At 44.1% G+C, this 26,649-nt stretch overlaps 1 protein-coding gene across 3 annotated transcripts in view; it reads right to left on the bottom strand.

The window, feature by feature from the left end:
* cabin1 (calcineurin binding protein 1) overlaps positions 1-26,649 on the bottom strand; it is a 244,075-nt gene that overhangs the window by 197,018 nt on the left and 20,408 nt on the right. For 2 of the 3 annotated variants that reach the window (XM_033043466.1, XM_033043464.1), the window contains exons 8-12: positions 25,593-25,885; positions 23,364-23,532; positions 15,746-15,882; positions 13,962-14,179; positions 1,235-1,313 (exon numbers count right to left, since the gene is read on the bottom strand). In XM_033043466.1, the coding sequence (XP_032899357.1) occupies positions 1,235-1,313; positions 13,962-14,179; positions 15,746-15,882; positions 23,364-23,532; positions 25,593-25,885 (896 nt within the window). The remainder of the gene's footprint in view (positions 1-1,234; positions 1,314-13,961; positions 14,180-15,745; positions 15,883-23,363; positions 23,533-25,592; positions 25,886-26,649) is intronic. The other variant, XM_033043465.1, reaches the window with a different exon arrangement.

Below are 26,649 nucleotides of genomic sequence, written 5' to 3' on the forward strand. Positions count from 1 at the left end.
CTAACCTCTCTATAGATCTCAAACTCTCTATAAACCAAAAACATCCAGTTAAATGACATCCTTCCTGTTGCAGACATCTAGAATTGTACACAGTGATCCAAATGTTGCCTTATTAAGGTCTAATATAGGAGTAACATGATATCCCAACACCTGTATTCAACACACTGACCAATGTTCCAACTCCTGTACTCAATACCCTGACCAATGAAGCCAAGTGTGTCAAACGCCTACTTCACTACCCTGTCACCTGAGACACCACCTTCATTAAATTCAGTACCCGTACACCTAGGTCTCTTTGTTTTACAACACTCCACAGTGCCCAGTCATTTACTGTACGTCCTGTCTTGGCTTGTCCTACCAATATACTACATCTCCCATTTATCTGAATCAAGCTCCATCTGTCATTCCTTGGTCCATTGGGCCAGTTGATCAAGATCCTGTAGCAATCGTAGATATCCTTCTTCACTGTCCACTGTACCACCTATTTTAGTTCAAACTTGCTAACCGTGCTACATTCAGACCTCCAGTCTGGAAAATAATAACCCTATCTCCACCCGCTGCCACCCACTAGCAACAAGTCTGTTAAAATTTTGCAGCTTCTTATCTGCATACTATAGCAGTTAGTTCTATCTTGTGTAGAATTTTATTTTGTCAGATGCAGGAGTAGCCTAAAAGAACTGCATCTCTGATCACTGCCTCTGCTGAAGAACACACATTTACACAGCATATTGGAAGATTCCAATGTGTTTTCACAGTTGTTGAATTATCTTCAACGTATAGTAGATAAAATAGACCACTACGAATTTTCATGTAGCTGGGTCTCATAAGCAATCCCCATCCAGTTATCTAATCACATAAGGTTGAACGTACTGCCAAAATTTGGGAAATAGTGATATAGGAACTATCTTCAGATAAAAGATGCCCATTTTGCACTCCGCTCATGATGGCTGAGCAAATACGCAAGGATTATATAAATGCAAGTCACATTGTAGATATTAAAGCTGAACAAATGATTGTCAATAATCAATTATTACATAGAAAATAGGTGCAGGAGTAGGCCATTCGGCTCTTCGAGCCAGCACCGCCATTCAATATGATCATGGCTGATCATCAAAAATCTGTAACCCGTTCCGGCTTTTCCCCCATATCCCTGGATTCCCTTAACCCTAAAAGCCAAATCTAACTCTCTCTTGAATACTATGAAGGAGATGCTGTGAAGTTAAATGCTTCATACCTGTGGTACTTTTGGACTTAGTCAGAAGCCACTGATCGAGCTGTAGTTCCATACACACCAGGCACATTACCATCATATCCTGAATACAATAGAGAACAATTAAATATTCTAATGTAAAACGTCAAAGCCAAAATGCATAGAAGTTACTTTTTAAAAATTATGAAAATATGTTCGTAAAAATTACTTTGTCATTCTCAGTTATGCATTCAATTTGACTGTGCTAAATAACCTTAAACCTGTCACACAAGTAATTATATCAAATGTTACCATAATTTTAGTGCTTCTTTGGGGAATTTACATTAGAAAGCAAGTGTTTGAACTCTATTGCCATCCAATGATGATTTCAAGAATTGAAAGATCCATGATAGATTCTGAGCCCTGGCACTGCAATTCAATCCAGAATGATGAATGAAGAATGGTTGTGCACTGGGCAATAACCATATGTGAAATTATTTACTGGACTGGAACCTAATCAAGGATGAAAAAGGATTGAAAAGTTCATCCAGTTAATATTTTACAAATGAATTGGAATGTGTAGATGGTTTATGCATGCAACCTATAATGTAGCTACCTCAATACCACTAACCACGCCCAGCCATATCAGTATAACTGTGATATCCTCCCCTTGTTCCTCCCTGTTTGTTCCAGTACGCCTGAAGACTAGATGCAGTCAGTACTGGGACGTGTGTGACATGTGCCTTAATTAAAGACTCAGTAAAGGTTACAGTGTGTCAGACTCCACTCCTTCACATGGTGTCAGCAAGTTAAACGCGCGCCTCCTGTTTATCGGGTTTTATTTGTCCCTAGTCTAACTAGTGCTTAATTCCCCATTCATCATGGCATTCTCATGCCGAAAGCCCTCTCCCCTTGTCTTTGAAGCTGACATTGCGGAACGCTGGGCTACTTTCGTGATGGACTACAACCACTTCATCAACATCGTGCACCGAAATGACCCTGATGCGGTCAAAGCCTCGCTCCTGCTGAACCTTGCCGGTCCTGATGCTATGAAATGAGCTCAGGCTTTCAACTATAATCCAGCGGTCCTGGATGACAACGACCAGGTCGTCGAGCCGGCGGAATCTGCCAATGACCCGGTATGTCTCTTACGCAAGTTTGCGGAGATTTGTGACTTGCCCTCCAACCGCATATTGGAGCGGGCTAGATTTTTTACACGGAAGCAGCAGCCTGATGAGCCTGTTGAATGTTTTATCGCTGACCTGCGCTACCTTGCTCAGCGGTGCTGTTTCGAGACCATGCGTGATCAGCTCACCAGAGATATCCTTGTCACCGGCATGCTAGATCAGAAGCTACGTGCAGATCTGCTGCAAAGACCAGACCTCACCCTGACTCAGGCAATGCATGCATGCCGCATAGCTGAAGTAGTTGTCCCGCCACATGGGCAGAGGGGATCTGACAATCGGGCTATTAATCTGACTGGTGTTGCTATGCCCCATCGCAAACAAGGCAACTTTCGCCCTACGCCGCGGCCGACTTATGCCCCTCGGGTCCCGCTTGTCAAGAAGTGTCCCAACTGCAATTATATTCACTCCATGCAGTCGCAGTGCCCAGCATTTGGCAAAGCTTGCAATTTCTGTAGGAAGATGAACCATTTTTCAGCTGCCTGTCGCTCCCGTGGGAACGTTCCCTCAGCTCCTAGACAAGTTTTAAACAACCTTCAGCAAGCTGATAACGAATTTGATTCCCAGTCTTCTGTCGACACTGCCCTCAACTCTGAGCCCAGCTATTCCATGGGAGATGCCAGTGTTTACACTCTCCTTCATGGCCGATCTCGCCTCCCCGATCCTTCTGTGCTCATTATTGTCAACAACAAGTCCTTCACTGCTAAGCTCGACACGGGGGCGAAGGTGAATGTTATGTCAACATCCCTATTCAAACAGATAGGAAATAATGAGCTGTTGACTGCTGATCGCTTCATATTGCGTGCTTATGGGGGAGAGGAGCTAACACCTGTGCGGAGGGCCACCTTCCACTGTGTGCTGCAGAAATCATCCCGTGACCTGTCGTTTTTCATTCTTGACTGACTGTGACTCTGTTGAGCAATCAGGCCTGTCAGGATCTCGGTCTGGTGTCTTTCGACCATACGGTCCACGAAGTGCGTGTGATGCTGAATCCACTCTCCGAGTACCCTGACCTCTTCGATGATAAGCTGGGGAAGCTGCCACTTGTATACAAGATCGCAACTGACCCATCGGTCGTACCAGTGGTCCGTGCTCCACACAGGGTGTCGTTTGCCATGAAGGGCAAGGTCGAAGCCATGCTGAAGAACATGGTTGACATGGGGGTGCTTGCAGCCGTCAGCGATCCCACCGAGTGGGTCTCCACCATGGTCGCCACCATGAAGAAGGGTAAGAACGAAATACGGGTGTGCATAAACCTAACGGACAGGAGGTTTGGGTCTTCTGCGAATCCCAAAGATTTGAATCTGGCAATAAAACGTCCCCACTACCCTATGAGGACTGTAGAAGATGTTGCTGCCCAGGTCGGTCAGGCCACGGTGTTTTCTGTTCTCGATGCCAGGAACTCGTTCTGGCAAATACCCCTAGACAAACGCTCCTCAGACTCAACCACTTTTGGCACACCCTTCGGAAGGTTCAAATTTTTGCGGATGCCATTCGACATCAACTCCGCTAGCGAAGTGTTTCAACGCTCCATGGAGCAACTGTTTGCTGGTCTGCCGTGTGCCATTATTGTGGATGATATCCTGGTCTATGGTAAAGATGCTGCTGAGCATGACCACCATCTCCGACGGATTCTAGACCGCGCTCGCCAGATCAACTTAAAGCTTAACCCGTCAAAGTGCAGGTTCCGTGTAGCTGAAGTACCCTATGTTGGCCACATCTTCACGGCCCACGGGCTGAAACCTGATCCGCAGAAGACCAACGCTATCTCCGAGCTGCCTGCCCCGACAGATGTTACCAGCCTGCAGCGTTTCCTGGGCATGGTCAACTATTTGGGGAAGTTTATCCCCGACCTCAGCGAGTTGAGCGCACCCCTGAGGCAACTGACGAAAAAAGGCATTGCCTGGTTCTGGTTTACCCAACACCAGCAGGCTTTCGACTTCCTCAAAACGAAGCTGATCAGCACGCCGACTCTCAAGTTTTTCGATCTGCAGCGTCCAATTGTGGTAACGTGTGATGCTTCCCGTTTCGGACTAGGTGCTGCCTGCCTGCAGCTCTATGATGATGGCTCGTTGCAGCCCATTTCTTATGCCTCGCGAACCATGACGGACACTGAGCAGCGCTATGCACAAATCGAGAAGGAGCTTCTTGTGGTTGTGTTCGCCTGCTCCAAGTTCAAGGACTTCCTGTTCGGTACCAAGTTCACCGTCGAGACGGATCATCAACCCTTGGTGACAATCCTCAATAAACCTATCCACATCGCTCCAGCCAGACTACAGCGAATGATGCTACAGCTCCAGCGGTTCGACTTTCAGATCGTTTACAAGAGGGGCACTGAGATGTATGTGGCTGACGCGCTGTCCAGGGCCCCCCGGTCCTCCTGCGACAGACATCCCTACGAGCAGGAGGATCTGCAGGTACTCAATGTCAACTTTGTTCCCTCTAAGCAGCTGCAGTGCCTGGTTGAGCACACTGCCAACGACCCAGACCTGCAACAGCTCGCAGCTGTCATCCAGCGGGGGTGGCCAAGCAAACGCACCTCGCTGCCTGCTGGTGTCCACCCTTTCTTTCTGGTTCGAGATGAACTAGTGCTCCGGGACAGGATCATCATCAAGGGTCACAAGGTGGTCGTCCCTGCCTCCCTGTACAACTTGTACTACAACGCTGCCCACATGGGGCATCCTGGAGCCGATGCCACTGTCTCACATGCCCAAGAACAATACTATTGGCCCGGCATGGCAAAGTACATTAAGGCCCGAGTAGCCTCCTGCCCTGATTGTAACACTCTTGGCCCACATCAGCAGCGCCAGCCACTTCTGCAGCAGCCTGCCCCTGCTATTCCCTGGTCATCGCTGGCTGCTGACATATTCGAATGGCGTGGAAAGCAATACCTAGTGTTGGTCGACTCCTACTTGAACTGGTTCGAGGTGGACCTTATCCCTGCTATCACCTCTGAAATGGTCATCAGCAAGCTGCGCCGACTCTTCGCCACTTTTGGGTCCCCGGTCCGCTTACAGACCAACAACGGCCGTCAATTCACCAGTGCAGAATTCAAAGCTTTCGCTGTGAAGTGGAACTTCACTCACTACACCAGCAGCCCTGAATACCCGAAAAGCAATGGCCTGGCCGAACGTGCTGTCAGCAGTGCCAAGAATTTGCTCGAGCAGTCTCGTCTCTCCAATGGTGACTTCTGCCAGGGTCTGCTAAACCTTCGTAACATTTCCAGGGACACTACCATGCGATCCCCTGCCCAACGTCTGATGTCCCGCGTTCTTCGCCCACCGATGCCGATCGTCCAGCAATCCCTAGTGCCCAAGGTCCTCCAGCCTGCTGCCGTCCAGCAACGGATTGCTCAAAGGCATGAAGTACAGCGCCGCTCTCACGACAAGTCCTGCCGCCCGCTCTCACCACTACTGCCTGGCCAGGTTGTCCGCATGCAGACAGCCACCGGATTCTCCCGACTCGCAACTGTGGTTGGGGTGGACAATTCACCGAGATCCTACTTGGTGGACTTTGCTGTTGGCCGTTAACGAGCCACAGCCTCCTCCTGCGGCCCCCTATGCTCCTCCGTTGCGTTTCGAGCCTCCCACTACTAACTACCCCTCAGCTCCCTGCATGCCCCGGTCAGTCCGCTTGCCGCGTTCTCCTCCCTCTGCCCTTCCGGGGTTCTCCTCCCCTGCCCGCTCTCCTTCTCCTCCTTCTCCCCCGTCTCGCCTGTGCCGGTCGGGTCTCCTTCCGCATTCCCGGTTGGGTCTCCGCCGGCTTTCTCCTTCCCGGCTGATATTGCTCCTCGTCCTCTTCTTTAGGGTGGGGAGGGGGAGGGTGAGGGTGCCATGCGCACTCGCTCGGGTCGGGTTGTCAAACCTCCTGTCCGTTACGGTGATTTCGTTTAGATTTACAGGTGTTGTATAACCACCCTGCCACTGTTATAACTTCAATTTTAAATTTCCAAGGGAAAGGATGTAGATGGTTTATGCATGCAACCTATAATGTAGCTACCTCAATACCACTAACCACGCCCAGCCATATCAGTGTAACTGTGATATCTTCCCCTTGTTCCTCCCTGTTTGTTCCAGTACGCCTGAAGACTAGATGCAGTCAGTACTGGGACGTGTGTGACATGTGCCTTAATTAAAGACTCAGTAAAGGTTACAGTGTGTCAGACTCCACTCCTTTACAGAATGGAAATATGTAAAAGAGCAGTCACAATAGATGGTAGCGGGAGAACTGATATATATTACCATTGCCATGCTTACAAGCATGAATTTTGCAATTCTAGGAAACCATATCATTTGGAGTACATTTCAAAACAAACAGCAACTATTAGCACTTTAGATATTTAACTTATTTAAAGGTACTAAAAGGCTTTACATTAGCATGATTGTAAACTATATGGTGCAAAGCTATTTAAGGAGCTATTAGGACAGTTCATCAAAAGCCTGGCTAATGAGGTAAATTTTAAAAGAATGGCATAAATTGTTAGGAGTTCAAAGGGTTTTCGGAAGTATTTTAGACCCAGGTAGCTTAAGGCATTTCATTCAGGGAGAGTAGAGTTCAAGCCACCATAATGAATTTAGGTCACCTGCCTTCTTTGTCCAATTTGTAGTTGTCACCAGATTCAGCACTGATTTTTCAAAGACAACTTGTGTTTTGTGATTAAATGCAAATGGCATTGTTTAGAAATTACAGTTTATTTCATCTGGAATTCTTGTATATATTAACTGGAACATGCAAAATTGTCATATTGTAGATAAATCTTAAAGTTGCTGCTCAACACCATGTCATGTGTGAAGCGCTTAAGCATCCTTAAGATTTGTAAAAAAAATTTTAAATGATAATATATACACAAATATTCAAATTAGACAGCATTTCCAGTCCCACCACTGGACTAGAGACACAGAGTGTGATCTCTAATGTTATTAGGCATGAAGCATGTCCAAAGATGACAAAATGTGATATAGCCTAATAGACATACTGAGAGATATAGTGCTTGTATGGATAATGCCCCTATGATCCAAGGTAGAATTTCCTGCTAAACGAATTGATAAATTACACTCATTTAAAAGTTAATTTTCCCTTTATTAATTTACTCTTAAATTTCCCTCGTTCAATTAGGATAAACAAAACTTAAAATTCAGCCATAAGCAAAATTCTGAGTTAGCGGGCATCAAGGAAATCGCGAGTATTTAGTTTACAGTCACTATCATTCACTCCAGTTTTAGAATCTGCAACAAAGGAACATTTTCTATTTTTGCATCTTCTACTGCACACAACGAATCAGGAGAAACAAATGTGAGGGTTCAGTGAGAAAAATAAAATGATTCAAGTTACACTTTAAAATATTATTTCCTGTTACATTTAGGATTATGCTCCATATACGAAGGAGAGGCCCGGGGAGCCGTTGGTGCGAGGAGTTACCTGGAGCTGTGAGTATAAAAACAGCGCAGGGCTTGCTTCTACAGAGGCCCGGGGAGCCGTTGGTGCGAGGAGGAGTTAACTGGAGCTGTGAGTATAAAAACAGCGCGGGGCTTGCTTCTACAGAGGCCCGGGGAGCCGTTGGTGCGAGGAGGAGTTACCTGGAGCTGTGAGTATAAAAACAGCGCGGGGCTTGCTTCTACAGAGGCCCGGGGAGCCGTTGGTGCGAGGAGGAGTTACCTGGAGCTGTGAGTATAAAAACAGCGCGGGGCTTGCTTCTACAGAGGCCCGGGGAGCCGTTGGTGCGAGGAGGAGTTACCTGGAGCTGTGAGTATAAAAACAGCGCAGGGCTTGCTTCTACAGAGGCCCGGGGAGCCGTTGGTGCGAGGAGGAGTTACCTGGAGCTGTGAGTTACCCAAATCTGCAACGTTCCATCTCACTTCCAGAGAAGGATTCTGGTGGAAGCCTCTGATTGGTGGAAGAGGACCAGAGGAAGCAGCTAATTTACTTGTATCCCGGGTAAGGCTTTATTGTATTCGGATAAGGGGGAGAATGAGGGCCAGGGCAGTTTACTGTTCTGGATGTCAGATGTGGGAGGTCATGGAGTCTGAGTGCTCTCCAGATGTCCACATCTGCGCCAGGTGCGTCGAGATGGGGCTCCTAAGGGACCGTGTTAGGAACCTGGAGCAGCAACTCGATGACCTCTGTCTGCTCAGGGAGAGCGAGGAGGTCATAGAAAGGAGTTACAGGGAGGTGGTCACTCCAAGACCACGGGAGACAGAAAACTGGGTCACAGTTAGGAAGGGCAATGGACAGAGGCAGGGACTGGTGAGTACCCCGGTGGCTGTACACCTTGAAAATAAGTACTCATGTTTGAGTAAGGGTGGGGGAGACAGCCTACCTGGGGGCAGCGACAGCGGCCGGGCCTCTGGCACAAAGACCGGTCCTGTTGCTCAGAAGGGTAAGGAAAAGAAGAGGAGGGCAATTGTAATAGGGGACTCTATAGTCAGGGGGTCGGATAGGCGATTCTGTGTACGTAGACAGGAGACCCGGATGGTAGTTTGCCTCCCTGGTGCCAAGGTCAGGGATGTGTCTGAACGTGTCCAAGAAATCCTGAAATGGGAGGGAGAGGAGCCTGAGGTTGTGGTACATATAGGTACCAACGACATAGGTAAAAAAAGAGAAGAGGTCCTGAAAGAAGAATTTAGGGAGTTAGGTAGAGAGTTAAGGAGAAGGACTGCAAAGGTAACAATCTCAGGATTACTGCCTGTGCCACGCGACAGTGAGAGTAGGAATGGAGCGAGGTGGAGAATAAATGCGTGGATGAGGGACTGGTGCAGTGGGTATGGATTCAAGTTTCTGGATCATTGGGACCTCTTTTGGGGAAGGTGCGACCTGTACAGAAAGGACGGGTTGCACTTGAACTCGAGGGGGACCAATATCCTGGCGGGGAGATTTGCAAAGGCTACTGGGGAGAGTTTAAACTAGTATGGTTGAGGGGAGGGACTCGAATTGGGAAAGCTAGCAGTCAGTGTGTAAGGCAGGAGGCAGAGAATGGTAGCACTCTGACCCAAAATGTAGGGGAGAGAGAAGAAAAAGAAAATAGAGAATAAGAGATGGTGGGTTTCTTAAATGTGTATATTTTAATGCTAGGAGCATTGTAAGAAACGTGGATGAACTTAGAGCCTGGATTGACACCTGGAAGTATGATGTTGTGGCGATCAGTGAAACATGGTTGCAGGAGGGCTGTGATTGGAAACTAAATATTCCAGGATTTCGTTGCTTCAGGTGTGATAGAATTGGAGGGGCAAGAGGTGGAGGTGTTGCATTGCTTATCAGGGAAGATATTACAGCAGTGCTTTGGCAGGATAGATTAGAGGGCTCGTCGAGGGAGGCTATTTGGGTGGAACTGAGAAATGGGAAAGGGGTAGCAACACTTATAGGGGTGTATTATAGACTGCCAAATGGGGAGCAAGAATTGGAAGAGCAAATATGTAAGGAGATTGCAGATATTAGTAGTAAGCACAAGGTAGTGATTGTGGGAGATTTCAATTTTCCACACATAGACTGGGAAACACATTCTGTAAATGGGCTGGATGGGTTGGAGTTTGTAAAATGTGTGCAGGATAGTTTTTTGCAGCAATACATAGAAGTACCTACTAGAGAAGGGGCGGTGCTGGACCTCCTGTTAGGAAATGAGACGGGTCAGGTGGCAGAGGTATGCGTTGGGGAACAGTTCGGGACCAGTGATCACAATACCATTAGAATAGAATAGAATGCCATTTTATTGTCACTATACACATGTACAATGAGATTAAAAGCAGCTCCTACTCAGTGCAGACATGTAATTAGTGCAAAAAAACAAAAAACAAAACAAAGGGGGGAGGGGGGGGGGGGGATAAGGTGCACAGTTCTGCGGCGCTATATACATATCTATAAAAAGACAATGGATGAATAGAGTGAATAAATAGGATTCCTATATACAGTATGGGTTATTGCACATATTTAAAAAAATTACAGTTACAGTACAAATTACAGTAGGTGGATAGATGGAAGTCCGGGGGTTAGGCTGTGAAGTCAGTACATGTGTGAGTTCAGGGAGGTTATGGCTTTTGGAAAGCAACTGTTCTTGAGTCTGTTTGTCCTTGTTCTGATACACCTATAGCGCCTCCCTGAGGGCAGCAGGTCGAACAGGCCAAATGCAGGATGCGAGCTGTCCTTGATGATGTTCTTCGCCCTGCTGAGGCAGCGGGAGGTGTAAATGTCCATCAGGGAGGGGAGAGGGCAGCCAATGATCTTCTGTGCTGCCCTAACTACCCTCTGAAGCCTCTCCCTGTCTGCCATGGTGCAGCTACAATAGTTTCAATATAATTATGGAGAGGGTCAGAACTGGACCTAGGGTTGAGATTTTTGATTGGAGAAAGGCTAACTTTGAGGAGATGCGAAAGGATTTAAAAGGAGTAAATTGGGACAGTTTGTTTTATGGGAAAGATGTGGAAGAGAAATGGAGGACATTTAAAGGTGAAATTTTAAGAGTACAGAATCTTTATGTCCCTGTTAGGTTGAAAGGAAATAGTAAAAATTGGAAAGAGCCATGGTTTTCAAGGGAAATTAGACACTTGGTTCGGAAAAAGAGAGAGATCTACAATAATTATAGGCAGCATGGAGTAAATGAGGTGCTTGAGGAGTATAAAGAATGTAAAAAGAATCTTAAGAAAGAAATTAGAAAAGCTAAAAGAAGATATGAGGTTGCTTTGGCAAGTTAGGTGAAAGTAAATCCAAAGGGTTTCTACAGCTATATTAAGAGCAAAAGGATAACGAGGGATAAAGGTGGTCCATTAGAGAGTCAGAGTGGACAGCTATCTGCAGAGCCAAAAGAGATGGGGGAGATATTGAACAATTTCCTTCGGTATTCACCAAGGAGAAGGATATTGAATTATGTGAGGTAAGGGAAACAAGTAGAGTAGCTATGGAAACTATGAGGATCAAAGAAGAGGAAGTACTGACACTTTTGAGAAATATAAAAGTGGATAAGTCTCCAGGTCCGGACAGGATATTCCCCAGGACATTGAGGGAAGTTAGTGTAGAAATAGCAGGGGCTATGACAGAAATATTTCAAATGTCATTAGAAACGGGAATAGTGCCGGAGGATTGGCGTACTGCGCATGTTGTTCCATTGTTTAAAAAGGGGTCTAAGAGTAAACCTAGCAATTATAGACCTGTTAGTTTGACGTCAGTGGTGGGCAAATTAATGGAAAGGATACTTAGAGATAATATATATAAGCATCTGGATAAACAGGGTCTGATTAGGAACAGTCAACATGGATTTGTGCCTGGAAGGTCATGTTTGACTAATCTTCTTGAATTTTTTGAAGAGGTTACTCGGGAAATTGATGAGGGTAAAGCAGTGGATGTTGTATATATGGACTTCAGTAAGGCCTTTGACAAGGTTCCTCACGGAAGGTTGGTTAAGAAGGTTCAATGGTTGGGTATTAATGGTGGATTAACAAGATGGATTCAACAGTGGCTGAATGGGAGATGCCAGAGAGTAATGGTGGATGGTTATTTGTCAGGTTGGAGGCCAGTGACTAGTGGGGTGCCACAGGGATCTGTGTTGGGTCCACTGTTGTTTGTCATGTACATCAATGATCTGGATGATGGTGTGGTAAATTGGATTAGTAAGTATGCAGATGATACAAAGATAGGTGGGGTTGTGGATAATGAAGTAGATTTTCAAAGTCTACAGAGAGATTTATGCCGGTTGGAAGAGTGTACTGAAAGATGGCAGATGGAGTTTAATGCTGATAAGTGTGAGGTGCTACATCTTGGCAGGACAAATCAAAATAGGACGTACATGGTAAATGGTAGGGAATTGAAGAATGCAGGTGAACAGAGGGATCTGGGAATAACTGTGCACAGTTCCGTGAAAGTGGAATCTCATGTAGATAGGGTGGTAAAGAAAGCTTTTGGTGTGCTGGCCTTTATAAATCAGAGCATTGAGTATAGAAGTTGGGATGTAATGTTAAAATTGTACAAGGCATTGGTGAGGCCAATTTTGGAGTATGGTGTACAATTTTGGTCGCCTAATTATAGGAAGGATGTCAACAAAATAGAGAGAGTACAGAGGAGATTTACTAGAATCAGATTCAGATTCAATTTTAATTGTCATTGTCAGTGTACAATACAGAGACAACGTAATGCATTCTGTTGCCTGGGTTTCAGCAACTAAGTTACAGAGAAAGGTTGAACAAGTTAGGGCTTTATTCTTTGGAGCGCAGAAGGTTAAGGGGGGACTTGATAGAGGTCTTTAAAATGATGAGAGGGATAGACAGAGTTGACTTGGATAAGCTTTTCCCACTGAGAGTAGGGAAGATTCAAACAAGGGGACATGACTTGAGAATTAAGGGACAGAAGTTTAGGGGTAACATGAGGGGGAACTTCTTTACTCAGAGTGGTGGCTGTGTGGAATGAGCTTCCAGTGAAGGTGGTGGAGGCAGGTTCGTTTTTATCATTTAAAAATAAATTGGATAGTTATATGGACGGGAAAGGAATGGAGGGTTATGGTCTGAACGCAGGTGTATGGGACTAGGGGAGAATACGTGTTCGGCACGGACTAGAAGGGTCGAGATGGCCTGTTTCCGTGCTGTAATTGTTATATGGTTATATAGTTTTGCATAACCCTACAATCACAGAGAATCCCCATCTAAACTGAATATCTCAGAGTATGATAAAGCATTCTGATTCTGATGATAGACTTTTATTCAGTCCAATGCATAAATTTCAACTGAAGCTAATGATATGGCCACCATTCAAAATGCGCCCCAAAACATAAAAACTATGCAATATCATTAAGATAGTGATTTAAAGTATGAGTTAATGTAACACTAGACAATGCTATTACTATAACTGTATTATTATTATAATGCTATTATTATACAATGCTATTATTATATCTTGATTTAGATTGTCATACAATCTGATAAAATATATTGTGAAGAAAAAGTTTCAGCAGTAGCATGGAAAGTAAATACATCTTTCCGCACAGTTCCCAACTTTATACGATTTTCAATACTATGTACTACTATTTTTAAATGAGTGGAAAATTCTGTCTTGCAAAGTTATGGTAGTACCAATTAACTCTAGCATTGAATAAAATATGTATAGCTAGCCTTCAAGCTAAGCTCATAACATGGTTATGTTACAAAGAACAACTCCTCTTTTCAAATGTAGGACAAGTTTAAATATGGGATAGACTCTGGAAAAATAAGTATGAAAATTACAAAACATTTCCATGCATGTCACATCAAAACATATAGAAACATAGAAAATAGGTGCAGGAGTAGGCCATTCGGCCCTTCGAGCCTGCACCACCATTCAATATGATCATGGCTGATCATCCAACTCAGTATCCCATCCCTGCCTCTCTCCATACCCCCTGATCCCTTTAGCCACAAGGGCCACATCTAACTCCCTCTTAAATATAGCCAATGAACTGGCCTCATATACTGTATTCAGAATATACAAGTACGAATTCCATCTCTGGAACGGTCCATTAGCACAATCTAACTTACCATAAAATGCAGGTGGGTGGAATACATCATTGATGGTAATTCAATACAAACAAAAGGAAAAGTATTCAAGGTCATTAGAACTATTAAGTTTGATGTCAATACCTTGATGTGCTGGTTGCTGCACTCTCGTAGGATAGGATTAGGCAGGCTGCTGCAGTGTTTTCTCCAGCTGTTGTAGATTGAAAGCACAACCTCTGCCAATCTAGGTGGCCATTTTGCCAAGAACTTCTGACCAAGTACCTTTAGATATTTTAACATCAGATCCAGTATTCCACCATTCTTCAGATTGTTCAGTAAGAACTTGTGAACATCTTGCTTTTCTATGTGTTTAAAAAGAAAGCTACGATTACCAAGATCTACCAATGATGAATCTATTACATTAAGTAGGGCACATCTCATTCTGGCACAAAATTTAATTTGAAATGTGAAATATATATAATGAAAAAAGAAAAATTAGCAATCAAACAAATGTTGACAAAGACAGACGTTGTCAAAATGTATTAATGATTTAGAAAGGGATTTCAACATAGTATCTCTAAAAATGCAGACAATGCAAATCTAGGAGCAATGAGGATGATGCAGAAAAACTCCACAGTGATTTGGGCACGTTGATGGAGCAGCCAAATATGTGGCAATTACAATACGATGACGATAACTGAATTAATCCATTTTGGTGGCAGATTATTTTCTGAACAGTAATAGATTGGGAAAAAGGGAGGTACAATGAGACTTGGGACTAATTTACAAAGCCAATCAACATAATACAACAAGACCATCAACTGTTAGAATTAGTTGTGAAATTATTGAGAATTAAATGAGACTAATTGATGAAAATAAGCATGCAAATACAGCAAGCACAGAAGGCGGCAAATGGAACAGTGGTCTCAAAGGTGAAAGGAGTTGAGTCCAGGAATAGGCGGTCCTGTCTAAAGATAACAGGCAAGCCATGCAGGACAGGGATGAGGCGAAATGTCGTCACCCAGAGAGGGGTGAACCTGTGGAACTCTCTCCCACAGAAGATATTTGAAGCTGAATCATTAAATAGAGGAGCCATCGATTGATTTGAAACAGGGATGGAAATTTTAAAAAGCAAGCTTTTACATAGCCATGTCAACACAGATCAGCAAACACTGGAGGTGAGGGGTTATTATAAGTTACGGAATTATATTATTCTGACTAATTTAACAAAGTGGAGAACAGTTTTCAAAAATTATAAAATACTATAACATTCACATAACTCAACAAATTCCCAAGTTTCTGCAGGAAATAAAAACACTTGGATTACATATATAAAGGGTACAAACAGTGAAGATTACTCGCATGTAACTATTCTATATAAATGACAAACAAAAATTTAAGGTCTGGAATTTTTTTTTAAAATCTTAAATCACTTTCACTTCAGCTTTTTGGGGACCTATTATGTGGACAAAATATCGAGCAAAAATAAATCAAATCCATATTTCAAATCTGTAACCATAACATACAGTAAAAAATATCACAGACACGGTAATACTTAACCCAGAGGTTACAAAGCCAATCAACATGATAAAACAAGACCATCAACTGTTAGAATTAGTTGTGAAATTAATGAGAATTAACAAAATTCGGAACTGGGCGCTCCTGTTTCCTCAAGACATGAGAGTTAGTAGGTTAAATAGCCACTGTAGGTTGCCCCAGACATGTAGGTGATTCGTAGAATCTGAGGGGAATCGATTAGAATGTGAGAATAACAATATTAATGTAACGAGTGGTTGATGGCCCATGTGAACCGAAGAGCCTGTAGAGTACTGTATGACTATGAGAAAAAGCTTGAAACCTGGTGGTGATATGGAAAAGTGTAGACGTGCAGAAGAACAAATCTCAAAGCAACTGGCCTGAAAACCTACCGAATTCCATGAAAGATGAAGGGTCAAATTGCATTCTATAAGGGCCCATTAGTTGTTGATTTTCCTTTTTCAGTTCTGTCTGTACTTCAAAGGTACTAAAATCATCTTCTTCATCCTCCAGTTCTAACCTCTTCAGCCTTGTAAGAGAAATGAAGTTAGCATGAATTAGTTGTCTTATTAAAGTAGTAATGTGTGTAAATAGACAATAGGTGCAGGAGTAGGCCATTCGGCCCTTTGAGCCAGCATCGCCATTCAATGTGATCATGGCTGATCATCCCCAAACAGTACCCCGTTCTCCATATCCCCTGACTCCGCTATCTTTAAAAGCCCTATCTGGGTCTCCCTTGAAAGTATTCAGAGAACTGGCCTCCACCGCCCTCAGAGGCAGAGAATTCCACAGACTCACAACTCCCTGTGTGAAAAAGTGTTTCCATCATCTACATTCTAAATGGCTTACCCCTTATTCTTAAACAGTGGCCCCTGGTTCTGGGAACACGTTTCCTCCAGCGTGTCCAAACCTTTAATAATCTTATATGTTTCAATAAGATGCCCTCTCATCCTTCCAAACTATACAAGCCCAGCCGCTCCATTCTCTCAGCATATGACAGTCCTGCCATCCCGGGAATTAACCCTGTGAACCTACGCTGCACTTCCTCAATAGCAATAATTAGGGGACCAAAACTGCGCACAATATTCCAGATGTGGTCTCACTAGGGCCCTATACAACTGCAGAAGGGCCTCTTTGTTCCTATACTCAACTCCTCTTGTTATGAAGCCCAACATGCCATTCGCTTCCTTCACTGCCTGCTGTACCTGCATGTTTACTTTCATTGACTGAAGAACAAGGACCCCCCAGATCCCGCTGTAACATAGAAACATAGAAAATAGGTGCAGGAGTAGGCCATTCGGCCCTTCGAGCCTGCACCGCCATTCAATATGATCATGGCTGATCATCCAACTCAGTATCCTGTACCTGCCTTCTCTCCATACCCCCTGATCCCTTTAGCCACAAGGGCCACATCTAACTCCCTCTTAAATATAGCCAATGAACTGGCCTCAACTACCTTCTGTGGCAGAGAATTCCAGAGATTCACCACTCTCTGTGTGAAAAATGTTTTCCTCATCTCGGTCCTAAAAGATTTCCCCCTTATCCTTAAACTGTGACCCCTTGTTCTGGACTTCCCCAACATCGGGAATATCTGTACTTCCTCTTTTCCCAACTTGACACCATTTAGATAATAATCTGCCTTCCTGTTTTTGCATAACCTCACATTTATCCACATTAAACTGCATCTGCCCACTCACCCAACCTGTCCAAGTCACCCTGCATTCTCACAGCATCCTCCTCACAGTTCACACTGCCACCCAGCTTTGTGTCATCTCCAAATTTGCTAATGTTACTTTGAATCCCTTCATCTAAATCATTAATGTATATTGTAAATAGCTGCGGTCCCAGCACCGAGCCTTGCAGTACCCCTCTAGTCACTGCCTGCCATTCTGAGAGGGACCCTTTAATCTCTACTCTGTTTCCTGTCTGCCAACCAATTTTCTATCTATGTCACCACTCTACCCCCAATACCTAATTTTGCCCACTAATCTCCTATGTGGGACCGTATCAAGTGTTTCTGAAAGTCCAGGTACACTACATCCACTGGCTCTCCCATGTCCATTTTCCTAGTTACATCCTCAAAAAATTCCAGAAGATTAGTCAATTAAAGGCTGGATCTCAAGAGATATAAGAAAATAAGAAAAAGAGTATGAGGAGATCATTGGTCTCTTGAGCTTCCTCTACCATTCAGAGAGCATGACTGATCCAGCCTTAGCCCAAACACTGATATCCCATGCTCTCCACATACTCCTCAATGTCCCCTGTAGCTCAGTTGTCTGCAAATCTCCATACTGAATACATTCCAAGTACCTAGCTTTTTTGAAAAGATGTGACATTGATTTACATGACAAGGATGTTTAAAGTAAGACTGCAGAACTATTGAGGATCAATTATATTACTAAAAAAGGATTAAGGTTAGTACAAGATACAAATTGAAGGATTCAGATCCAGGTGGAAGGCAAGACACCATTCATTCATTCATTCATTCATCATGCGATTGAAAGAGTAACTAAGTGTGATTATAGAAATATGAGGATGGGTAACTCTTGTCTTACAAATCTAATCAAGTTTTTTGAGGAGGTCACTAAGTAAATTGCTGCAAGCAGTGCTGTAGACACTGAGGTTACATGGACTTCAGTAAGATTGTTGACTAGGTCTCATGGTAGGCCGGTACAGATGTTTAAGGCAGAAGGGATTTGAGGAGTATTGGTAAGTTGGATCCACACTTGGCTTGGTGATAGGAGGACAGTGATGGATGGTTGTTTCCCTGAATGGAAGTCTACAACAGATGATGTGCTGCAGGAATCAGTCGTCAGATATATATATATATATATATATACACACCAAATAGTTATCTGAAAGCAGTGAAACGGGTCGATAGGGTGGCGAAGAAGGCATTTGGTATGCTTGCCTTCATAGGCCAAAGCATTGAGCTTGAGAATTGGAATGTTCCAACTGTACAAAACGTCGGTTAGATCACATCTGGAGTACAGTTCTAGGCACCACACTACAGAAAGAATGTGGCAGCAATAGAGTAAATGCAAATGATGTGGCCTGAAATGGGGAGCTGTCGAAGTAAGAAGAGATTGGATAGGCTGGGCTATCCATGGAATATAGGAGGCTATGGGGTAAACTTATATTGGGGTTTATATTATGAGGGGCATAGATAGGATAGCTGAATCATTTTCCTACGGGCAAAAGCCTAGAACTGGAGGGCACAGGTTTAAAAGAGGGGAGATATTTAAAGGAGATCTGAAGGGTGATCTGGTGGTTTTCTGAAACGTAATACCAGAGGAGGTAATGGAAGCAGATAAAATTACGCTTAAAAAACAATTAGACAGGTATTTGGATAGGAAAGGCATAGAGGGTTACGGGCTTAATGTAGGCAAATGGAATTAGCGTAGATGAGCATCTCAGTCAGAAGGCCGGCTGAAAGGTTTGGTTTTTATCCCCACAAATCTATGATAACTTAGAGAACCAGTTACTGTTAAGCAGGAGAGCAACTTGTCAGATTTTTTGTCTACATGGCATTGTGTTTCTCTTTATTTCTATCATCTTATGAAAGACTGACTTTACTGTTGTGATGCTATAGTGAACAATGCTGAAAGGTTACTCATCTTGGAAGCAGAATACATTGGAGTCACTGGATTGATCCTGAGGGTTCGTGATACGATTAGAGTCTAATAAGAATTGGTGTACGTCACTGGGGAGACAGGAGTTAATTTTATTAAAACATACATGATTCTAAACACGATTAACAGAGTAGATGTCAAGGAGCTGTTATTACTAACTGAAAATATAGACAATAGAAAATAGGTGCAGGAGTAGGCCATTCAGTCCTTTGAGTCTCATTGGAGTCCAAATGAGATGGAGGAACTGAGTGAAATCCAGGTTAGCCGGGAAGTGGTGTTAGGTAAATTGAATGGATTAAAGGCCGATAAATCCCCTGGGCCAGATAGGCTGCATTCCAGAGTACTTAAGGAAGTAGCCCCAGAAATAGTGAATTCATTAGTGATAATTTTTCAAAACTCTTTAGATTCTGGAGAAGTTCCTGAGGATTGGAGGGTAGCTAATGTAACCCCACTTTTTAAAAAGGGAGGGAGAGAGAAAACGGGGAATTACAGACCAGTTAGCCTAACATCGGTAGTGGGGGAAACTGCTAGAGTCAGTTATTAAAGATGGGATAGCAGCACATTTGGAAAGTGGTGAAATCATTGGACAAAGTCAGCATGGATTTACGAAAGGTAAATCATGTCTGACGAATCTTATAGAATTTTTCCAGGATGTAACTAGTAGAGTGGATAAGGGAGAACCAGTGGACGTGTTATATCTGGACTTCCAGAAGGCTTTCGACAAGGTCCCACATAAGAGATTAGTATACAAACTTAAAGCACATGGTATTGGGGGTTCAGTATTGATGTGGAAAGAGAACTGGCTAGCAAACAGGAAGCAAAGAGTAGGAGTAAACGGGTCCTTTTCAGAATGGCAGGGAGTGGCTAGTGGGGTACCACAAGGCCAGTGCTGGGACCCCAGCTATTTACAATATATATTAATGATTTGGACGAGGGAATTGAATGCAACATTTCCAAGTTTGCGGATGACACGAAGCTGGGGGCAGTGTTAGCTGTGAGGAGGAAAGTAGACTATTATCTGAATGGTGGCCGATTAGGAAAAGGGGAGATACAACGAGACCTGGGTGTCATGGTACACCAGTCATTGAAAGTAGGCATGTTGGTGCAGCAGGCAGTGAAGAAAGCGAATGGTATGTTAGCATTCATAGCAAAAGGATTTGAGTATAGGAGCAGGGAGGTTCTACTGTAGTTGTACAGGGTATTGGTGAGACCACACCTGGAGTATTGTGTACAGTTTTGGTCTCCAAATCTGAGGAAAGACATTCTTGCCATAGAGGGAGTACGGAGAAAGTTCACCAGACTGATTTCTGGGATGTCAGGACTTTCATATGAAGAAAGACTGGATAGACTCAGCTTGTACTCGCTAGAATTTAGAAGATTGAGGGGGGATCTTATAGAAACGTACAAAACTCTTAAGGGGTTGGACAGGCTAGATGCAGGAAGATTGTTCCCGATGTTGGGGAAGTCCAGGACAAGGGGTCACGGTTTAAGGATAAAGGGGAAATCTTTAGGACCGAGATGAGAGAGAAAAAAAAAATTCACACAGAGAGTGGTGAATCTCTGAAGAAGGTAGGTGAGGCCAGTTCATTGGCTATATTTAAGAGGGAGTTAGATGTGGCCCTTGTGGCTAAAGGGATCAGGGGGTATGGAGAGAAGGCAGGTACAGGATACTGAGTTGGATGATCAGCCATGATCATATTGAATGGCTGTGCAGGCTCGAAGGGCCGAATGGCCTACTCCTGCACCTATTTTCTATGTTTCTATGTTTCTATGGGCCAGCACTGCCATTCACTGTGATCATGGCTGATCATCCACATTCAGTACTCCGTTCCTGCCTTCTCACCACATCCCCTGACTCCGCTATCTTTAAGAGCTCTATCTAAGAGCATCCAGAGAATTGGCCTCCACCGCTTCCTGAGACAGAATTCCACAGATTCACAACTCTCTGGGTAAAAAATATTTTTCCTCATCTCCGTTCTAAATAGCCTACCCCTTATTCTTAAACTGTAGCCCCTGGTTCTGGACTCCCCCAACATCGGGAACATGTTTCCTGCCTCTAGCGTGTCCAATCCCTTAGAGGAAAGAACTGCAGATGTTTGTAGGGGGCGCTGCTCTGGCAGCAGCCATGTCAGCAGCGCGTTAGTTTTTTTAACTTTTTTTTTTTTTTTAGCATGTTTTAAAGTATGTGTTTGATGTTTCTCGGTGTGTTTTGTGTGGGGGGTGGTGTGGGGGGGGGTAAGGGGGAAACCGCTTTGGTCGCCTCCTCCATGGAGAGGCGACTTTTTCCAGGTCGCCTCCCCCGTGGCCTAACATCAAGGATCGGCGCGGCCTTTCCCGGAGACGCGCTCGGGGCTTCAGCGGCGGGCGCAGCGTGGACTCTCGTCGTAGAGCGGGTGAGCCCTCGCTGGGGCTCGCTGGAGGGGAGCGCTCCGTTTCGCTGGCCCGGGGCAGCCGGCAGCCTGAAGCCGCAGTCTGCACAGTTCCAGCTGGTGCGGCGTCTACAGCCCGGGATCCCTCGTGGGGGACCCGGGGGGGGAAGAAGAAGCCACCACTGCCGGCCCGCGGCCAACTTCTACCGCGGGCCCGGCGTGAACTTAACATCACCCCTGGAGGGGAGCTTCGACCGCCGGCCCTGCAGTCTACGGTGCTTCTGGCTGCGGCGGAGACTTTAAATCTCGACCGCCGGCCTGCGGCCTACACCAACTTAAAGCCATGGTCTCCGGTGAGGAAGAGCCGATCCTGGACTGACTCTGGACTCTGGTCCTGTCCACGGGGGGGAAATGGAGGAGGACTGGCCAAATTTTGTGCCTTCCACCACAGTGATGAATGCTGTGGTGGATGTTTGTGTTACATTTTTATTGTGGTTGTGTGTTCTTTATTATTGTACCGCTGCAGACAACCCAAATTCCACCGACCCTGGTTGTGTGGCAAATAAATTCTATCTATAATCTTATATGTTTCAATAAGATCCCTTCTCAACCTTCTAAATTCCAGTATACTGGCCCAACCGCTCCATTCAATCGACATATGACAGTCCCACCATTCCGGGAATTAACCTTGTGAACCTACGCTGCACTCACTCAATAGCAAGAATGTCCTTCCTCAAATTTGGTGACCAAAACTGCACACAATACTCCAGGTGTGGTCTCACTAGGGCCCTGTTCAACTGCAGAATGACCTCTTTGCTCCTCTACTAAACTCCTCTTGTTATGAAGGCCAACATGCCATTAGCTTTCTTCACTGCCTGCTGTACCTGCATGCTTACTTTCAGTGAGTGATGAACAAGGACCCCCAGATCTCTTTGTACTTCCCCTTTTCCCAATTTGATACCATTCAGATAATAATCTGCCTTCCTGTTTTTGCCACCAAAGTGGATAACCTCACATTTATCCACAGTAAACTGCTATGCACCACCCACTCACCCAACCTGTCCAGAGAGGGATTGGCTCAGGAGTGACAGGTCAGAGAAGAGTAAAGAAATGTATTAAAGAAACTTAGAAGAGTTTTAAATCTTTGGAATTCTGTCCGATTATGGTATGGATGGTCAGGCATAAAAAAGGCCAAATAGATTCTTGGAAAAATCAAGGAGATGACGCAGGAAAGTACAGAATCAACAATTATCTAATTCAGTAAAACACAAAGCACTGGAGAAGGGCCCTGACCCAAAACTTTGCATGTCCAGCTCTTCCACAGATACTGCCTGACCCACTTATCAAAGTGTCAAAGTAAAGTACTTTGTTATTTACTCAAGATTCCAGTGTCTGCTGTTTCTTTGCTTTCTATGATCTTATTAAACGAGAGAGCAGATTTGGGGGTCTACGGAGCCTAACCTAACTTCTATTTTATTTATTTAAAATACAGTGCCCACAGTTGACTCAGCATCAAGAGCAAATCATCGGCTCAAAATGTGTGTCCATTTCCTCCATAGATGTTGCCTGACCCACTGAGTTCACTTCGGACTTTGTGTTTTGCTCATGATTCCAGCATCTGCAGTTTCTTGTGTCTCCATTTGACCCTTTATTAGATATGCCATGACTCTGATCAGAATGCCAAAGCTAGGAACCTTGTTAAAATTGAGCTGAACGTCACACATCAAGGGACTATGGATTAAACAGAATGCAACTAAAGGCAGGTGGAGGAGGACTGCCACAAGACTCAGCTTCCCCTACTTACAAGACTGTACAGCAGCTGTTTGTCACTACAATGTAATGTGTACATTTACACAAAGATAGGAGTATGACTCAGCAACAGATCCCTTTTACACTACATTATGGCACACAAATTACTGGGCCAGCCTCTGTTGTGCTAACACATAATTGAGAACATATGATACCTTCTTCAAAAGTGGCAACATTTTTCACAATGAGGGCTGTTTTACCTTGATGGCAGGAACTTGACCAGCAGTTCCTGAAAGTCTATTTTCTCTTCTTTCTTACACTTGGTGTTTCTCACTCGGGCCGAACGCCTCTTAGCTGGTTCCCCAACCTCATCAGCAGTCCGCTTCCTCTTGGAGCCTTTCTTGGACTTGTCCATGATTAAAGAGTCTGCTTCAATAGGAAACATTCAGAAATTACTTACAGAAGCAACAGGCATTTTACTACAAGGATTTTGCTACATCAATCTGAAAAATAAAGCCATACTTCACAACCAGCAATTGATTATATGATTTACTGGGAGTGATGTTGAGTTTAACACAACTAGTCAAAGATAATCATCAGTCAATGGATGTCTGATGATTGGAACATCGATATTGACTGCCCTGCCCATTATCATTGTTTATTGTGAATGTTCCTGTATGTGATAAAATAGTGTAAAGATTCACATCTTCACATTCAGACCTTCCATGGTTGCACCCATCCTTTGTCTATAGTCTCTTCCAGCCCACAACCCCCTCAGCCTTTGCGTGGATTAGTTATTGCATCTGACAACTGATGATGATAGAAAACAGGAAGAAATCAAGGAGTGGTTAGGTGCACCAAAGCAGCAAATGAAATTCAATCACATAAATGTGAGGAGTTGTATTTGGTGAAGGCAAGAGGATTTACAATGTGGAGGAGGGAATGCACTCAGATCTCTTAAAGTAGAAGAAAGGCAGATAAAGTGGTGAAGTTGAGATACAGAATATTTTTAATTACTGCTCAAGTTGTGAAATATAAGATGAGAAAGGTTATTCCAGAACCAAAAGAAAACACTAGAAAACAGCACAGCGTACAGTCTTGACCATCAAATTGATGCAAGTATCGCAATATCATCAGAGATTATAGTGGAGATTTAATAGGGTACTTCCAAGATTGACGAATTATATTAAGATGAGACTACTAGCTTTTCTATGGAAGTCTGAAGTCAAAGAAATCTTACTTGCCAATAACCATTTGTGGATCCCGAGGTGAGTAGAGTCTTCTACAGGATCTGCAGATTTTGCCATAGACAGAGGAGGTAAAGCCTAATGGAGCAAATGGATGAGTTCTTGTTTGTTGTAGGTTCTTTCTGACTGCTAATGCTTGGTCTCCACTTACTCCTATTGCAGAGAGTCAAAGTGCTCTGACAGATTGAGCAGTCTGGTGCAAGGAATGTCCATGAGTCAGGGAAAGTATTTGTTTCAGGAGCCTGATGGCAGGCATGCATCAAACTGGCTCATCTATCAAATTTGACTGAGCCTATTCAGAGCCTTATTGAGGATGATGGCCTGAGGGAAGACACTGATGTTGGTTCACTTGAATGATTTGAAGGATTTGGCTGAGACAATATTGGTGGTACCTCTCGAGTGTTTTGAGTTTAACCGAACTTTAACTTAACTTAAAGAAGCTTAATTGAACAACCAGATCAGCAAAACAGCCATATAAGCAGACAAGGCAGCATCTATGGAGTGAAGGAAATAGGTAACGTTTCGGGTCGAAACCCTTCTTCAGACTGATGTGAGGGTGGGGGGAGGGAAGAAGAAAGGAAGTAGGCTGAGGGAGAGCTGAGAAGGGGAGGAGAAGGTAGGGACTATCTGAAATTAGAGAAGTCAATGTTCATACCGCTGGGGTGCAGACTGCCCAAGCGAAATTTATGGTGGTCCTCACTGGCCATGGAGGAGGCCCAGGACAGAAAGGTCGGATTTGGAATGGCAGGGGGAGTTGAAGTGCGGAGCCACCGGGAGATCAGGTTGGTTATTGCGAACCGAACGGAGCTGTTCGGCGAAGCGATCACCAAGCCTTCGATTGGTCTCACCGGTGTAGAGCAGCTGACATCTAGAGCAGCGGATGCAATAGATGAGGTTGGAGGAGGTGCAGGTGAACCTCTGCCACACCTGGAAAGACTGCTTAAGCATTAATTTTTCTACTAAAATCTCAACCACATTGGGGGTTCATGATGGTCACCAGATTTCCGCGAGGAGAATACCTACTCCAAGCATTTTCCCCCACCCCCTTTTTCAATTGTATCGATGTCACATACTTGGCAATTGGAACAAGAGTGGGAGAGGACGACTGATCACTTCTAAGGATCTCCAACAATATTTTATAAACCGAATGATTATATTTTTAAAAAGCCGGTTCAAAAGCTGTTTTCTCACTATATCCCACCATTCTTCATAATTGCAGATATAAATAGCATTCATACTAACCTTGCACCACAACAGCTTCTGCTACATTAGAAGTAGGAGGTGGAGCAGCTGGTGTAACTGTGGCTGGTGCTGGTGCTGGTATTGTTGGTGTTGTCACCACTGGTGCAGGACTGGAAGTCGTGGGATTGGGCTGGATGACGCTGACAGGTGTGCCTGTTGGTGATGTCAAGAGATGCTGGGAAGGATCTCTGTACATGCAAAGATCTATCATCCTACCAAGACCAGGGTGAGGTGGCTCAGATAATGTCAAATTTATGTATGTAGCCAGTAAGCTCTCACCTAGGCACATCCACCTGCAATAAGAAAACAATGTTACTTGTCGGAACAAGTATTTTAACAGTACAACGCCTCTACTTCCTTAGAAGGCTTAGGAAGTTTGGCATGTTACAGTACACGTGAAACTAAACTTGCAAACAAGTATATATTATCCTCGACTCCGTTGTTCATATCGCTGACACTGATTGCGATTACCAAAGCCCCAATACCAATTCCTACGACACCCCACTAGTTACAGCAACAGAAAATGACCCACTTATTCCTACTCTGCTTTCTGTCCAGTAACTAACTCCAAACCTCCGTCAGTGTGTCACTGTCAATTGCATGGTCTTATATTTGTTAAATAATTTCCTCTAGGCTTTTGAAAATCCACATACCAAATTCATTTATGTAGCTTTACCTATTCTATGGGTTACAACCAAAAAATCCAACGGATCTATCAGTTATGATTTCCTTTTCATAAATTCATGTTAACTCTGCCATTACTATATTCTAAGTGTCCTGTTACCATTTACTCAATAATAGATTCCAGCATTTCACCCCACTACTGATGAACGGCTAATTGATTTAGTTTCCCACTGTCACTCTCCATCCTCCCTTAAACAATGGGATTACATTTGCTCTCTCCCAATCTGCATACACTATTCTAGAACCCAAGACATTTCAGAAGCTGACAATAGGTGCATTCAGTACCTTCAAAGCCACTACTTTCAAATCGGCAAATCCTTTAAGTTCAATTATTTTTTTTTAAGAAGCTATTTCTACGTTATTTCTGCTCCTC

The sequence above is a fragment of the Amblyraja radiata genome, chromosome 25 (genome assembly GCF_010909765.2).
Source record: "Amblyraja radiata isolate CabotCenter1 chromosome 25, sAmbRad1.1.pri, whole genome shotgun sequence".
NCBI lineage: Eukaryota > Metazoa > Chordata > Chondrichthyes > Rajiformes > Rajidae > Amblyraja > Amblyraja radiata.